At 37.0% G+C, this 17,724-nt stretch overlaps 1 protein-coding gene across 3 annotated transcripts in view; it reads left to right on the top strand.

Annotated features, from left to right (window-relative positions):
- The window catches only part of ATG5 (autophagy related 5), a 146,737-nt gene extending 133,761 nt beyond the window's left edge, over positions 1-12,976 (top strand). For all 3 annotated transcript variants that reach the window (XM_065400723.1, XM_065400724.1, XM_065400725.1), the window contains exon 8: positions 10,633-12,976. In XM_065400723.1, coding sequence (XP_065256795.1) covers positions 10,633-10,769 — 137 coding nt within the window. In that variant the 3' untranslated portion in view covers positions 10,770-12,976. The remainder of the gene's footprint in view (positions 1-10,632) is intronic.
- The last annotated feature ends 4,748 nt before the right edge of the window (positions 12,977-17,724 follow it).

The following is a 17,724-nucleotide window of genomic DNA, read 5'->3' as shown; positions in this document are numbered from 1 at the left end:
AAGAGGAGCTCAGGGGAAATGGTGGGAAGAGCAGGTAACAGCCTCGTCACTACTATGGAATAGATCAATCCACTAAACATAGCTTTTATTGTCTCTCACTCTCTGCTACATCCTAGCTTTAGAACAATCTTCTAACTCTGATCACCACCACCATCTTAAGTGTCTCAGTTTACTAATAGCTTATCTGAATAACTTCATTTTTGTGGAAAAATTCTCCTCCTTTCCATAACAGGCCTCTCCCATGACTGGCATGCATTCTGAAGTCTATTTCTGTGAAAAAAGGCTAGACACTTCTCTTTACATCAAAGCTAAGGTCTCAAGCAGTCATTTGATATTATTAAGCTTCCCAGAGGTAATGAGTCCTAACATTACTAATTAAAAATATTAACTTTTCAGATTTGCTTTGTAATCCTGTTACCTTTTGCAAACATAAATGCCTGCTTACAAGAGTTCAGTGAACTAAGTTTTATCATTTATTTGATTCAGTTCAAGTCTGGCATCTACTAACTTTGAAGCTGATTTTTTGGGAGATTTTAAAGGAGCGTAAGGATCAAAGTAAGGCTTATAATGAAAACTCATTTGGAATCTTAACTATGGAGCAGCTACCACGGATCTGTAATGCAGCTACCTTATACCTCTCCACCCACCCTTCCTTAAATTCTCAGGAATAACTGGAACAATTTTGCCATTGCAGAGTTCAGTAAACATTTTCAGGCATTAGCAGTGCAAAAATACTTGCAGTCCATATACAGAAAATGATACTTGATGTGTGTGTGCAAACTATATTATGCATTCATTAAGGCATTTATTTCCCAATAAGTTCAGGCCCGGAAGAAGTTAATGTAAGTATTTTAGAAAGGGTTTGTATTTCTCTGATAAACAGCACTCCCCTTCTGTTTGTGATCACAGGATGAAAGCTCTCTAAGCTTGTATATGTACATTTTTACTGCTACATCATGTAGTGTGCTCTTAAGATTGAGATCTCATTCCCCAGGAAGCATTTCTGTCTAAGATTAATTGCCCTTTTAAAATCCATGTTTGATGTATTCCTTTGGCTATATCCTGACTTGGTTTAACCCTCTTTGACCTGACCTCACTGACTATTACCGCCATGGCTGAGGCAGAAATCCTTCAGCATGATGTATGCAGTACAGACTTCAGCCTGTGGTTTTCACATCTATGGATTCAATTAGCTGGATTTTTACAAAGGTTAAAGAATTTGTCAGACACAGAACAAAACTCACCAGACTCTCTTAGGTTAATTGAATAGCTCATCTCCATTTGCTGTTCTACTTTGCTTGTCAATTTAAGAACTTGTTAAAGAATGTAGAACAGTATTATATGTAATATAATGTAGCAAAAATGGCAAATCAGCTAATTTTTTTCTCTAGTTAAATATGAAAAGGTATAAACATGACATGGTAACCATTAGGCTTTTGTTCGGTATAAATTTCCCATCACCTTGCAGGCAAATGTTTTTAACCTATTACTATAATTACTTTTGAATGTCCTACTCCGAGGAGTTTATTAACCCTTGAAGATAAACTAGACAGTTATTCTGCTTTGATGAAAATAAGTAAACCCCTGTTACCATTTGCTATATTTTCACTTAGCTGGCAATGCAAGTAATCCATCCAGTTTTCCATCTTACAAATGGGCATCTTACAAATGGTCATCGTTACTTGATTAGCTGAAAAGTACATCAAAAATACACACATTAGAATTAAAGCATGCTTGTATCCATGATTTTAAACATGGTAGCTTAACAAATATTAAGCAAAAAAATAATTGCGGTTAAGAATAAAGTCCTTGCCAGCATTCTTGAAGTGAGTGTGACATATTTGTGTGTGTGTGTGTGAGAGAGAGAGAGAACATATGTGGGGGGGAGGTATGTGTGTTTTTGTATACATATTCATAAAGAATATTTGATGGCATGATAGTGTGGGAAGTTTTATTGCTTTGAGTTTGTTTGGGATAACCCATATTGTTGAAAATGATGAAGCTATATATGTCCTTGCAAACTAGTGCTAATAAAACCTTACCATGTCATCTCAGCATTTGTTCTATCTATACCAGCATTTATACAAAAATTGTTTTAAAAAATATTTTAGTTAAAGTAATGGATCCATGGTATATTTAGCTCCCTAGCTGTGTATTCAGGTTGACCTAGATCCATGAAGTCAGCTGTACAGGATTCAGAGGGGAAGAGAAATTGTTTTTATAAATTTATGAAACCTCTAAAAAATCTAATCGTTTTTTTTGCAAGAATGATGTTGTAGTTAAGGTGTGTTAAGGTATGTTCTATTCAAGCTAGAAACGAGTGCTTTTTCCCCACTGTAATGGTTTGGGGGAGATTCCTGAGTATCTAGGGTATAAAGCTTCTAATTCTGTCAGTGATCCAGGACTAATAGCTAAGGCAGCATACGGTTAGGGGAGAGATTCCATACTTCTGAGAGAAGGGATACAAGAAAAGATTGTTGTGAAAACTTTTTAAAATTATTTTTTAAAATGATATGTGCATGAAGTTGTGTGGCTGACTGTTGTGTTGGTAGGGGTGGTGTCTTGGGCCCAACCAAGGTATAAGGCGTTCTAAAACACTTATTTAAACTTCTAAAATTTTAAACAGTTCAGTTTGGTTCGGGTTTTGCATTATTATAGGTGGTTAACTCCCATAGTAGCAAGCACCACTAAAAATATTTTATTAAACACACAGTAATAAAGAAAAAGTTAAAGCACTCTTAACAAGCCTTCCTACTTCCCTTAGAGCCTGAGTGGGTAAATGAGTAGTCCTCACCAAGAGGAGGAGCTGTATCAGCTGGTGTGCAGGAATCTCCATTAGACTATGCTTTGGTCAGTACCGCTGATTCCAGAGGAGGCAGTTTGATCACTCCTAATAATGGGGAGTCCAGTACCGAAGAGACACAATAGGTCTTTCAACACCATATAGGATTTTAGTCACAAATATTTTGTTGCCAAGGATAGGTGAGTCGATGGCATTGATACCAAAGTAGATGGTACCAGGGATATCAGTATTGGGTGCCTCAGTGCCAAGAGGTTGGTACCAGTTGATTTAAGGGATGCTGTGGAAGGTGGTCCTGAGGCACTAATCAGTGCTAGAGGGACCCTTTTTGGGCCTTGTGCTACTCTTTTCCTCTGAGGCTCAAGGGGAGTCAAAAGCTGAGGTGGAGTTTTTTTGGACTTAGTAAAAGAAGCTCAGGGGGATTCTACTCCCTGATATCCTCCCCTTTGGTCACCTTCCCCTTACACCTATCCATATCCTTGGTCTTTTTGAGCTATGTGGGGAATGTACCACACCAGAATACCAATGTTTGCTTCCCAGTCCAGAGCTAGATCCCCTTCTCCACCTCACAAAGGAGCTTTATTAGTCTTCATCATGGCAACAGATTTGATTTCTTGATTGGGAATGGCATGCAAATTCATTTGTATCTTCTAGTTATATCCCCTCAATTTGGGAATCATTTTTAATTTCAGTGGGTTCTGGAGCACCATCACTGTGAACCACTGGATCCTGTAAATCAGGAGGTAGGCTATTCCATTTAGTTTGAGACCCCCTCCCACCCACCTTCCCCATCCCTTTTCTGGAACCTCGTCTCCTGAGAGCATCCTATGTCAGTAGGTGCAGTCACTTCTAAATCTCAAAGAAGTGGATAAAGTTCCTCAAGAACCCAGGAAAAGAGTTTGATTCTTGTTACTTTGATTCCCAAAAAGACTGCTGGTGCCCTATAGTGGATCAGAGACAAATGAACACCTTCAAGTTCAGGATGGTGACTATGGCCTCAATAATTCCAACCATAGATCCAAACTCAAGGTGTACAGCTCTCAAACTCCAGGATACTTTCATATAGCAGTTCACCCTACCCAGAGAAGGTATTTGAGGTTTCAGGTGGGCGGTTCCCACTATCAGTACAGGGTGCTACCATTTGGCTTATCGACAGCACCATGGGAATTTAGGAAATGCCTAGTGGTAGTGGCAGATTACCTCGGGAAACAAGGAAACCAGTTGTTCCCATATTTGGATCAGTGTCTCATTCATGGAACATTGCATCAACGAGTAACAGACTCTGGTCAAAGGACTCTGCATCATTTTGCCTCGCTAGGCCTGAAAGTAAACGGAGAAAAGTCCAATACTGACTCCATCAAAAGAACAGAGTTTATAAGAACTATGCTGGACTCCACAGCAGCAGTGGCTTTATCTACCACAGGAAAGATTTCAAGCCATACTAGATGTATTCATCCACCTAGAAACTCACCCCAGAACATTGGTGAGGACCTCCTGCATGGCCTCCTGCATATGCACAACTCAGCATGCCAGACCTTACCTTACTTGCATGAAAGTATGGCTGAAGTCTATATATTAGCCAAGCAGATATTACCTAGATATATTAGTACACATTCCACCAGAAGGCTTGTCATTACATTTGTAGAAAGTCAGCAAAGGGATGTCTTTACCCCCTCCATTACCATCAAAGACTGTGGTAACGGATGCCTCCACACTAGGATGGATAGCCCATGTAAACAACTCTAAAACACAAGTTTTGTGGGAGCAGGACTTCATATAAATGTCTTGGAGCTAAGAGCCATTTGTTGGGTGCCCAGCTTTTCTCCAGCTTCTAAAATGACTGACAAGTCATATTGTGAAAGACAACCCTACAGCCAGGTTTATATAAATAAGCCAGGGATAGCAATATCCACTCTGCCAGAAGGCTGCAAGTCTGTGGAACTTTTGTATCCACCAGAAAATTACCCTGAGAGCAGTACCGCCTGCAAGGATTACAGAATATGCTGGTAGATCACCTCAGCAGACAATTTTCAAGCGACCGTGAGTAGCTGATAAATGACAACAGAATACAATATGTGTTTCTGAAGTGGTGTCATCCATCCAAACACCTCTTTGCTGCCAGAGAAAACAAGAAGTGTTGAAAATTCTGCTCCAGAGTGGGACAAAGTCAGGTATCCCTATCCAATGCCATTATGATAACATGGTCCCCAGGCCTGATGTATTTTCACCCTCCAATTCCATTAATCCCAAGCATTTTCAGAAAGTTCAGGCAGGACTCTGCCAAAATTATTATAGTAGCTCCAATATGGCTGGGACAATTTAGGTCCAGGTACTGAAGAATCTCTACATCCAACCTCCAATATAGTTGCTTCTCCTACCAGATGTGATATCACAGAGATGTGATCAAATCCTCCATCTGAATCCACGTTTCCTGCATCTCATGGCATGGATGTTTGCTGGCTGACTTCTATGGAGGAAATCTGTGCATCTGACGTACAAAACATCATAATTCACAGTAGAAAAGGTTCTGAGAGGAATACTTATGCTGTTAAATGGAAGAGATTTATGCTTTGGGTGCAACAGCACCAATTATCTCCATTCCTGGCACAGATATCAGACTACTTAATACTTCAAAGAACTCTGGACTGTCAGTGAGCTCCCTGAGGGCTCACATAGCAGTCATCTCTGTTTTGCACCCTCCAGTTCAGGGGTATTTCATATTTACACACCTACAGTAGCTGGATTCCTAAAGGGCCTTATGAAGATATGCCTCCCAATCAGAGATCTGTCACCTTTCTTGGGATCTAAGTATTGTTCTGACAGGGCTAATGGATTCACCTTTCTAGCTGTTTCAGTCCTCGGTCTATTTAACTGTTCATCCCATGCACTAAATAGGACAGCAGTCCGGTAGGATAAATAGTATGTGATTACTTCATTCTGCAGTATATACATACACCTATTAAAGTTACATGAGAAACTTTAATTCTGGAATTTCCTGTTGTACAGTGCTTGACTGTGTAAACTTAATAGTCTCTGAAATTATTTATTTGTATGCTACACCATCTGTAAGACGGGGTCAGGAAGGAGGAGAGAGACTGCCTGGCCTGCCTTGTAAGATAGGAATATGAAGCTTTCCTCAATAATGAGGACTGTGAAGTATACAAACATATGAATAGTAGTCAATAGAAGAGCAGAGACTAGAATTCATGGTCGTCTTCTGGCTCCTAGCCCAGCTCACTTTCCCTTAGGCCAAAAGGGTATTTTGCAGCTGCTGTTTTCCAAAGCCTTTAGAACAGTGGTCCCCAACCTTTTCGTGTGGCGGGCGCCGGACAACTAGCCACCGAGGACCGTGGCTGCCGACAAGCAGCCGCCGAAATGCCACCGAGAAGCGGCAACCCCAAGAAGTGTCGCCGCCGAAAATCAGCGGCATTTCGGCAGCGACGCTTCTTGACATTGCCGCTTCTCGGCGGCATTTCGGCAGTTGCTTGTCCGGCAGCCAGTAGGTGGGCACACATAGATGCCCCGGTGGGCGCTATGGCGCCTGCGGGCACCGCATTGGGGATCCCTGCTTTAGAATATGTCTACACTGCAACTGAAGTTGTAACAATAGTAGTATAGATGTGACAGCATGGACTTCAGCATAGGTTAGCAACCAGATTGCGTACACAGGGTTTCCACTAGGCTTGTATTTTGGTTGCCAGCCCATGCTGAAGCCCATGTCACCACATCTACACTACTGTTGTTACCCGTTCTATCTAAACTAGAGCTATCCAGGTTTGTCTATCCATGCTACAATCACAACTTCATGTGTAGTATAGACATACCCTTAGAGAGCAGGATGTGGCTTGGTAGTATGCTTGCTGCAAATATAATGTTCTGAACAGCAAGTCTCTAACAAAGAGATGGTTAGAGGTTTATGTCTCAGCCAGATCTAGATTTGTAGATTTTCACAGGACAGAAAAAGACTTTCCTGATCCAAGGACAATCGCCCTGCCAATTTTAAGTCCCTATTCAAAACTATCGAGGTACTAAAGATCTTCAATTAAATTATTAGAAAAAATGTTGTAACATTTACAAAACTACGTATTTTTCCTTAATCACAGTCTCAAAAAGGGTTGGGGAAAAAATTCAGCCTGAGGCAGAGACCATTCATGAAAAATTTCTATCTGAATGATTAGAGTTTGATAAAGTTATAAGTCATTGAAAATAGAGGCTTATAATGTAAACTCCTATAGTTAAGGCCCCCCTAACAATGTTGCCTGTAATCATATAAAAATATTTACTTATCTAAGAGTTTAAAATTACTGGAGTTTTCCTTTAAAAGAGACTTTTTGATGTAGCTTTGATTTAAGTGCTCTCTCTTCATCTCTGTTTTTTTGGACTGTGATGTCTGACAATAAGAAGTTGAAAATAGTTCATTCATTAAGGGTGATCTAGCTTATAAATTGCAGCTGTAATGTCATTAGCCAATGGAGGTTTACAATAGGTGGGTTCAGATAAGCCATGTCAGTCCTAATTTACCTGTCTGATTGCACATATTGACTTCTGAAGTATTGACTGGCTGGTGTGTCCAATTAATGCCCATTACTTCAGTGTTGCTGCTTTACTGATGTTTGAGGAAGGAAGGAAGGGAGAATTGGGTTGGCAGCTATTACCTCCAAATATTGCCTGAAACAAGTCTTTGCCTGCTGTCTCAATAACATTGTAAAATGTTGTAATCTCAGGCAGAATATTTTTTGTGTACAAACACAGTGAATAATTTTTCATGAAACATTTATTGCTACGTTTCTAATACCTTTCCATTTTCCTCTATAGTTCATATTCTTGCATGAAAGTTAATAAAAAAAATTATTTTAATGTTAATTTGTGATGAACTGAGTAAGGAAACTGAATTAGGTTTTAAATTGATAGAATGAATAATTCACACAAGTTATATCTTGTGGGGTTTTTAAATTTTCAATGGAGTGATTTGAAGATGATATATCAATCTTAAGTTTGAATTTCCTAGTTTTTCTTAGTTTGTGGAACATCCTTAAATTGTTTCTTTTTTCTTAATCTTTATTTATTAAAGCATTGAAGACTGGAGAATGTGTATTATAAATGTTATGAGTTTTAGCAGATGTGAGCCAAGAGGTAGAGCTGTGTGTCTATTTACCTGCCCTAACTTTGCTTGGCTCAATCCAGTCACATTAATCTACAATTTCGTCCTCACTAGAATCATATACATGCAAAAATAATAGGACTGACAGCTATGTAAATACATGTTATAGTTATGAATTATTGTTTTGGAGATATCTAGTTGTGGAGACATTTTGTCAATATATTAAATACTTGAAGATATTTGCACTGTATCATAGAGAATTTATATGAAAAATCAGTTTGCTTTGCCCATATTTTCTGACATTTCCCTTTTACTATTGAAAACCTGTCAAAACCATTTTCCTCACTATCCTACTTCTTGATTCTGCAATAAAACATGTTACTATTTAAATTTGAGCATTACAAATTGTGTTATAATTTGATTAAATAGAGGAAAACATGAAACGGTAGCCCTTATTTATGTTTGCTTGAGAAAAAGGGGAAAGAAAACTTAATCTTATAAACAATGATTGACCTTAAGTATAAAGTATATTTAAAATAACACTAATATTATAGGTCCCCTTTGAATATTTAAATATTCAATGTTACCATGACCAAATATCTTGGAACAATATAGGTTACTGGTTTGTGGAATGAAACGTCATGCTCCCATTATTCATTTTTCACTCAAGCCAAATGCATTTGCTCCTCAAGCTATGTGGCTTGGTCATGCTGTACCAGTGCATCAAAGTCCAGAAGTAATGGTCACACCAGAAAAACCTCCTTGGATAAATAACACTTAATATAGAATAAGGTGGAATTGTTTCCTAAAAATAAATAATTTTGCTATAAAATAATTTCTTCAGCAAGGTAACGAGCGAAAAGGATATTGTAATGAAGCTGCATTTTGAAAGCTGTAAAAAATATTGCAATATTTGGTAAGAAATGTTTATTTTAACCATATTAAAAGCATCCCACCTTCCCATTGTAAACACATGTTTAGTGCAAGCTATCATTTCTTATGTACCATTGGCCCTGTATATTGATGACAGCTTGACAGATAATGTTTCAAACCCAGCAAAATGTATGTTAGTCTGAATTATCGTATCTTATTTTAAAATGGCAGCACTCCCATTTTATGCGCTGTCCACAATAAGGCCCCAAACCTGCAAACATTTATGCAAATAGGTAGTTCCACTGAATTGAGTGGGACTACTTGCAGACATGCATTTGTAGAACCAAGGCCTAAGGTTAAAGTAATGTGTTTAATCAAGGATTTTGTGGGATGGTTTCTTTGTATGTGGACAAGGTTTTTATTTTTTTAAACACTGAACTATTTTAGCCAAAATGGGATATATAATACCCTGTAGGTAATCTATAATGCAGTACTTTGGGCAAGAATCCCTGTCTAATAGCTTATGAAACCAATTTCATGCTAGCAACAACCAGGTTCAAGCATAGCTGTTGCTAACATTATTTGAACTGTAGTGAGGACAGAGATACCCATGCAAACCAGCTATCAGAACATGTTATGACAGGGTTGGCAAGGCTTTATCCTTATTACAAAACACAGTTAAGATCCTATCTATGCTATGTATTAGGAACCATGTTGTAACCAGCCCTTAGCCTGACAGAGCCAGCAAGTTTGCCTTCATTTCCTAGATTCTGCTGTCTTACATAAATTTTGTGGTGGCACAATCATTCTTTCTGTACCCAATTCTGTGGGGAAAATGGGAGGTTTGTAACTGATGGTATAGGGAGGGCAGTGACATTTGTGCACACATATGGTAGATTCCTATAGTATAAGGATGTCTGCATGTGGCATCTAAACATTAAAAGGTCACTGGTTTCTTTTCTTTAACCACCTTTTGAAGCAGATCTCAAATTACCTTACTTCTCATTTCAAGACTCAAATAATCTGTCAAGCTTTTTTAAAGCTAGTTTTGACTCAGCATGTGGCCATCAGGTCATGGTTTTAGCTGGTTCCCATCCTTTAAATTTAAGGATCGGAGCTTTTTCATCCTTCAGGACAAGTATAAGTAAAGAGAATTGAAATATTCTTAGCTTGTATCCCTCTTGAACTAGGAATCACTTGCTAGCATAGTTATCCCAATAGATGAAACTAAGTGAGAAATTGGACTAATTCAGTTAACTTTCTGAGTAACTCTTGATAATGCTGCCATAGTCTTTAAATTTACTAATTCTTATTAAAACAAATGTACTCCAGAAATATTCCAGTTATTTGAAATAGATATAGTGGCTTATTATGTGTGTTACTTCTGTTTCAGTAGAACCCCTATAAAAGCATGAAAATTTTAGTTTAACTATTAAGTTTGGGGGTTCATGTTCTTTAGTTTTGATAGCTATACTTTTCTTAACTAAAGCAAGACATGTCATTTGAGCAGATGTTTAAGTGTGATATCTGTAGCTGGGGAAGGTGGAGGTGTCTATAATTTTATTAAGAACAAATCATTACTGTAGGAGAGAACTGTAAGTAATGGACACTTTCATTGTTTCACTGTAACAGAATTTCTCAGAATTCATTTTAACTCAGTTTCTGTTTTAGATGATGCAAACTGCAGTTTCAACTTTCTCCATGTCAATGTTTCCTGCTCTTCATTCAGTTAAATGTGTAGTAGCAAGCCATTAATCACTTTATCGCTGCAATGACTTTCAGCATACAGTAAATTAAACTTAAAGCTGTTTTGAACTGTGAATTATTGATCAGTGGTCTTTATTTTTCTTTGCATTAGATGGAGAAAAGAAGAATCAAGTGATGGTTCATGGAATTGAGCCGATGCTTGAGACACCAGTACAGTGGCTAAGTGAACATATGAGCTATCCTGATAATTTTCTTCACATTAGTATTATTCCCCAACCTACAGATTGAAGAATCAGCTGTATCAGATATAAGGATTATCCTCAGGCTGGATTTACCAGGGCATGTCAACCTTTTACTTATGTCAGGCTTGGTGGAGGCAACCTGACCAGAAAAACCTCACTGCTGCAAGCCAAACAGGAAAAAAGATCCCATCACTAGATAAGGACAATTGGGCTGGTCTTAGTTTGCATCACCACTGCTTTTCTCCACTGCCATCATTAAACCTCAGTTGTGACATGAAAGACTTTACAGGACCATTGAAAGTCTGCTGTTTTCTTGTAAAATATAATGAAGCTGAAACTATTAGCCTGAAGAGCAAATGGAAATATGTGCCACTTGATTTGTATTTCTGATTAACAAATAAACAAGAGTTTTTCCTAACGTGACAATATTTCAGCTTTGGTTAGAGTGGAAACATTGGTTTAATTTTCTAGAAAATTAGACACCAAGAGAAATTGTTATCAATAACTTCTAGTAACTTTTTGTAAAAGATCAGGTTACAGTAAACCCATATTTCTTTAATAGGAATTTCATATGTTTACAGTATGTCAATTGGTATGAAAACTGTCTTTAACTTTGATAACAAGCAGTGAGAAATTTTTAAATAAAACCTCTGAACATATTTTGTCATTTAAGAACATGCACAACTTAGTTGCAAGTGTTTTTGATTTATATGCAGTTTGTCACTGAATATACCCTGGTGTACGTTTATCATTGAAACTAGTTTTCAGTGGAATAGTAATGGTGTAGGATAATTTGCTGAGGATCTGTTGTGGCATTCTTCTGATAATTTAAAATGTTTTCTGAGAGAATTTTTTCTTTAATCAATAAAAATGTAAAAGAATGTTGCAGATTATCATACCATTCTATTTATTCCCATAGATTAGAGGTTGGTCAAATCACAATATGATAAACAGATGTACTGTTTTTGAACAATTTTGAATATTGGAAAATTGAGCCTTTTCTGAGCTAGTTCTCATTGTGAGTTCAGTTTCCTAATGTGGTCCCATGGCAATCAGCACATGAAGTATCAAAATTTTATAATCTCATTGCAATAAGATTTTGCTTAATTTACCAAATATATTTATAGGTTACTGGAACTCATGCTCCAATTTTTGTAAATTTTTATTACATTACATCATTGCAGTTGCTACAGCGATCCTACCTTTTTCTATTTTATTTTATATTGCATTCATCTTGTCATGAGCCGTATTACTCTGTCTGCTTATTCTTGGTTGCTGCAGACAAGAGTATGTTGTAAGCATATTGTTATGTAAATGTTTTCATAAAGAAACATGTTATTTTCTCAAAAAAAGAGAAAATATTTGCAGTTATTACTGAAATTTTGACTTGCAAACGTCCTTATAGCTCATACTGCTCTCTGCCCCCACTCCCTCCCAGTCATCTTTTTAGGGGCACTTACCTGTATTTGATTAAAAAAACCAAACTCATACACAAAGAAATGAGAGAAACAGCATCGACCTGAAGTGAAAATGAGGACAGAAAAACCATAAAACCCTAAAGGAAAAAGTCAGTATGACCAAGAGTAAAATAGAAACAAACAGGATTTTTTTTAACAGTGTACGTAAATGAGGAAATATAATTAAGGAAAGTCAAACGGGGAAAGGAATAGTGAAATAGCTACATTCTTAATCTGTGAATTTGTAGGGATTAAAAAAATGAAAAAATATGTTGACCTCTGTTTTATTCAGAATGGATATATAGTTCAGTTATGGCTGGACGATTTTGTTGAAGGATTCTAGTTTCCATTTATGTTTGGAGTTTTCCCCACAATATTTTGACTGATTTCTTTCAAATTTTCTCAAGTGAAGGTGTCTAAATATCCAGGAGAAATTCAAAGTACTGCCAAAGGGGAGAGCAAATATTTTGTAGAGCATTAGTATAAAAGGAAGGCTTGTAGGGACTGGTATAATTTAATTTTTCTATTAATGAGGCAAAATAAAAAACTTCAAGGGAGGCAGCACATTAAATGAGCTATGAAGATTATTTCATCTGTTTAAAAATAAATGGTATTAAGCCATTGCCATTCTTTACACATGCTCTGTTTCTATGATGCCAGCATTTTAAAATATGGGTCTCTTCTCAAGGCCGTTACTCAGTAGTAAGTCAAGCCTCTAAAACCTGGTATGGGACAAAGACAAAAATGTAATGCTTGGCTTTGATATATTGTTTCTTTTTATTTTAACTATTTCAACCTTACGGTTTATTAAAAAATAAAATAAAGTTTGAGTCTCTTTATTTCTCAGTAAAAATAATAAGCATAATAGCACTAAAAAAGTTTTGTGATATGTGGTGACAAAGCGGGAAAGTTATTTACAAGTATAGCAAATGTGGTTTAATTGACTTATTTACATATAGAACTGGTGAAGTTACATATCTAAACAAAAGAGCTACATCACAAGAATGAAATGAGGTGCTTGCTTAATCAGAGTTTAATCACAGGAGTGTTTCTTTCTACGTTTCAGAATAGTTTTATTTTCACTGCATTTGTGTATGAATGTTGTCTAATCTGATATGAATAGAAAATGTATTGAGGTCTAATTTAAGTGTTACTCTTAAGTTTGAGATGATATAACTCTTGAGAAAACAAACTCACTCTACACTAGTCAAAATCAAAAGTAGTATTTCTATTGTTCTACGTGATAAATGTAGTCTATTTACAAAATGAATTCTTAGAGCTTGTGAAAAGTGCCATTTCCACAGACACCCCTGGAAACTTGAGGCCTGGTCTACACTAACGCTGTAAGTCGATCTAAGTTACGCTAGTTCAGGTACATAAGTTACGTAACTGAAGTCAACTTACAGCAGTGTCTACACTGCGCTATGTCAATGGGACATGCTTTCCTGTAGACATAGCTTCCGTCTCTTGGGGAGGTGGAGTACAGACATTGACAGGAGAGCACTCTCCCATCGACGTAGCGTGTCTTCACCAGACCCGCTAAATTGACACCGCTGCATCAATTGCAGTGGTGCCGATTTAGCCGGTAATGTATCCATAGAACAGGTAAAGCATATTAAAGAGTACTGGGCACTGTTTCATACACGCATTGTACTTCAATCCTGATCTGCAGAGGCCACCACCTCTGAGGAGGTTGAAAAAAAATTCATTCTCAATAGCTATTTAATCTTCAGCAACTTGCTTGAGACTCTCAACCAGGGTGCCAGTTGTAATGTGGATGCCTGTCCACCAAGACCTAGACAGTGTATTTCACTCTAGCTGCCAAACACCCATCAGTAGGTAAATACACTGGATCACTACTCACTGTGGTGTTTTATAGACTGTATGCCAGCTAAGACAGTCTGAACTTCCTTCTGTGCATATCTTTTGGTGTGAAAGCAATGAGAATAATTTTCATTCTGCAGGCCTGTCATTTTCATAATTAGGAAAATAAACCTCAAGTTCTGCAAGTATATATCTGTTTGACAACACTCTTATTTATAGACACCTGCTAAAGCTAAAAATTGAACCCTGAGTCATAAAACAAATTTATCCCACAAAAAATAGCATTTGGTGTAAAACAGCCTGTGTGTCAATGAATATACAAACTGAATAAGTGGACTGACAATAAAAAGACTAAAGAATGCTTTTGTGAATATTGTCTCAGATACTTTCCGAAATAACATGTAAGAATTATTTAAACACAACAAACATTAAAGAAGTTAACATTGGTCTAAAATGCAGGCTTAAAAGTTTAAAGTAAATTTAGCAATAACCTCAAGATGAGTGCTTATTTAAATACAAGTAACTTACAGAAGCTATTGTTAAGATATTTGTATGAGTTGTGACAGACCCAGACCAGTGGGGTACAGGAGTCTGGTAGAGGGCAAATATACTGGTCACTGGATGAGTAGTTTTCTGTTCCCTGAGTGACCAGAGAAGGAGCTGCACTAGAGAAATCAGGAACTTGCTAGAACCAGTTAAGGCAGGCAGGCTAATTAGGACACCTGGAGCCAATTAAGAAGAAGTGGCTAGAATCAATTAAGGCAGGCTAATCAGGGCACCTGGGTTTTTAAAAGGAGTTCACTTCAGTTTGTAGTGTGAGTGTGAGGAGCTGGGAGCAAGAGGCGCAAGGAGCTGAGAGTGAGAGGGTGTGCTGCTGGAGGACTGAGGAGCACAAGCGTTATCAGACACCAGGAGGAAGGTCCTGTGGTAAGACGAAGGTGTTTGGAGGAGGCCATGGGGAAGTAGCCCAGGGAGTTGTAGCTGTCATGCAGCTGTTACAGGAGGCACTATAGACAGCTGCAGTCCACAGGGCCCTGGTCTGGAACCCGGAGTAGAGGGCGGGCCCGGGTTCCCCCCAAACCTCCCAATTGACCTGGACTGTGGGTTCTTCCAGAGGGGAAGGTCTCTGGGCTGTTCCCCAACCCACATGGTGAATCTCTGAGGCAAGAAAATCCGCCAATAAGCGCAGGACCCACCAAGATAGAGGAGGAACTTTGTCACAGAGTCTACTTTATTTTAATTGTACTATAGACTACAGCACATAACCTTGATTAGTACTGTTGAAATACATACAGAATTAGCAGTAACAAGGATGAAATTTGCCCATAATTTACAGAGCAGACTTGAGTATTGGGTCTAGTTTTTTTTAATATCAGTAATACCTATCTCTCCCTATCTGAGTACAAACTAAGGCCCTGATCTTGTAAATACTTACTCATGTGTTTAGGTAGTTGCAGGATCGGAGCCTAAAATTAATTGATTCTTTCTGAGCACTATAAGGTTTGAGTGAAGACAAGTTTACATCGTTTGTAATACTATTCTTAAAGTTGCATTTATCAGTAGTTACCACTCTCTGGTATCCAAGAGATCACAATTATTTTCCATTCATAAGTATGGAGAGAGACTGCAGTAGTTCATATATCAGTTCTGACTTTTCAGTGCCTACCATTTTATTTCTCCAGTATGAGGGAGAGAAAATTGGGTTTCCCCCATTGTTAAAAGGAGATCATTTTGTTGTAGCTTCATAAGTGACTCTTCCCCAGTAACTGACTGACCCATGTGCTCCAGAACCTAAGCTTTCATATTTAAAGAAAATAAAAATAAAAAATTAAATACTGGGTCCACTGAAGTCCAATAGAGTTTTGTTGTTGGCTTCAACATTTCACTCTGTCTCTAGGAAAACAGACGCAGCTTGGAAAATAACTGAAGTATGAATTGCTCCTGTTTATCTCAATGGGTTATTTATCATAATTAGGTTTTCAGAGTTAAATTTTAGTATTGTTGACTATGTTAGTTATGATCAAAGTATGCAAGAAAGAGGGACAATTATATTATGACAATTGTGCAATCCACCATGAATGACATCTTGTTTTGGTGTTACAAGTGGTTGAAACGTGAGTTGTGAGTGGAAAACTGTAGTGTACCACCACTTTTTTTCAATCTTCCTCTTTTTTGTAAAAGTAATTTGGTATTATATGTCTGCATCAAGGAGAAATTATAGTCTTTAAGTAGCAAGGCTGCAGTTCAAGATGCAATAGCACATTTCTTGCAAAAAACATTTTAACAGTATAACTTTCTCAAATATCTTTTGGATTGAAATTTCTCATGATATTTGCAAGCTAGAAATGAAAATTTTGGAAAGTCCTCTCAACTCCTTCCAGCTATCGAGTTACCAACTCATGGATATTTAGGGTAGGAAAGATATTATTCACATATAGTCGTGAAGTTATCCAAGTCCAGAAAAAGTATATGAAAAAGATTTTAAAAGATTTTGTGCTTGTCATGTACATATTTCTGAATGAAGACAAGTATGTTAGGTGCCCTTTTAATGAGTGAAGAATTTTGGTTTTGTAACAGTGTCACTGACATTTTAAAATTATGGACTAAACTTTTTAGGGAGATGCACAAAGATGTGAAGAGTCAAATGCGCAGATGTGAATTTTGGATTTCCATCGCTGTGAGTGAATGCCGCATTACAATCTACGGAAAAGCAAGAGGATTTTAAAGCTATCATATGATAAGTGTATGTATTATTCCCTTATGTGTTGTCTCTGATATTTTAGTATTTTACATTTTTCTAACTGTGCTTTGAAAACCTAAAGTTTCACTTCGATAAAAGATCACAAAAGAGAGTAAAATAGTGACGTTTTTCGAGTTACAATTATATGAACCAGTGATCAAACACCAGTTTTATGCATTTTAATAGTAATTTATTTAATATAGTGTCATCCAGATTATCCAAATTGCCATTACCAAATATATCTGTTACCCCAAGCAATTTGGATAAGATGAAGACAATAGACGAGGAAGGCAATATGTTAGAAAAGGAAGTTTGAATAGGGGAAGTTTGATTTTAATCTACTAGATTCTACTGTAATGCAACATTTTATATAGTAGTTTCCAATATCAAAGTATTTTGTAAACAGTTAATTCATCCTCAGATTACCTCTGTAAAACAGGTCAGTGAGTATAATGAAGTGAAATAAGTTGTTGTGGGGACAAATGTATGAGCTAATCATTAATAAACATTTTCTCATCCGGCATATCAGTTGCTAGCAGTGAGAAGAGTGAAGCTGACAAAACCAAAAAATTCTGTACTATATGTTTTGCACCTCCTTTAAAATATTTGACTGATTTTGAGGTTTCTTTATTGTAAGTTTGGCAAATTCCACACATTTTTTATGTTTTAAGAAAGAAAAATATAGACCCTTAAAACTAGAACTGGTTACATCAATTTTTTTTTAACAGTTTTCTGTTGGAAAATGCTGATTCCTCAAAAGCTAAATATTTTGTAGGAGAGTCTCTTTTGATTAAAAAAAGGTGAAAACAATTCAGAAGTGAAATGGAGTATTTGTTTAGGCTTTCTCATTTTGTTTAGATTTTCTTTTTGTTCTTTGTTTCATTTTGAATAATATTATATAAAGCAGATGAAAACCACCATATAGGAGATACTTTATAATATATTATTAATTTCAATAGGCATTCTTGGGCCTAGTGCTG

The sequence above is a fragment of the Emys orbicularis genome, chromosome 3 (genome assembly GCF_028017835.1).
Source record: "Emys orbicularis isolate rEmyOrb1 chromosome 3, rEmyOrb1.hap1, whole genome shotgun sequence".
In the NCBI taxonomy this organism is placed as follows: domain Eukaryota; kingdom Metazoa; phylum Chordata; order Testudines; family Emydidae; genus Emys; species Emys orbicularis.
Note: the sequence above shows the minus strand (reverse complement) of the source record. Positions and strands in the feature narration are given on the sequence as shown.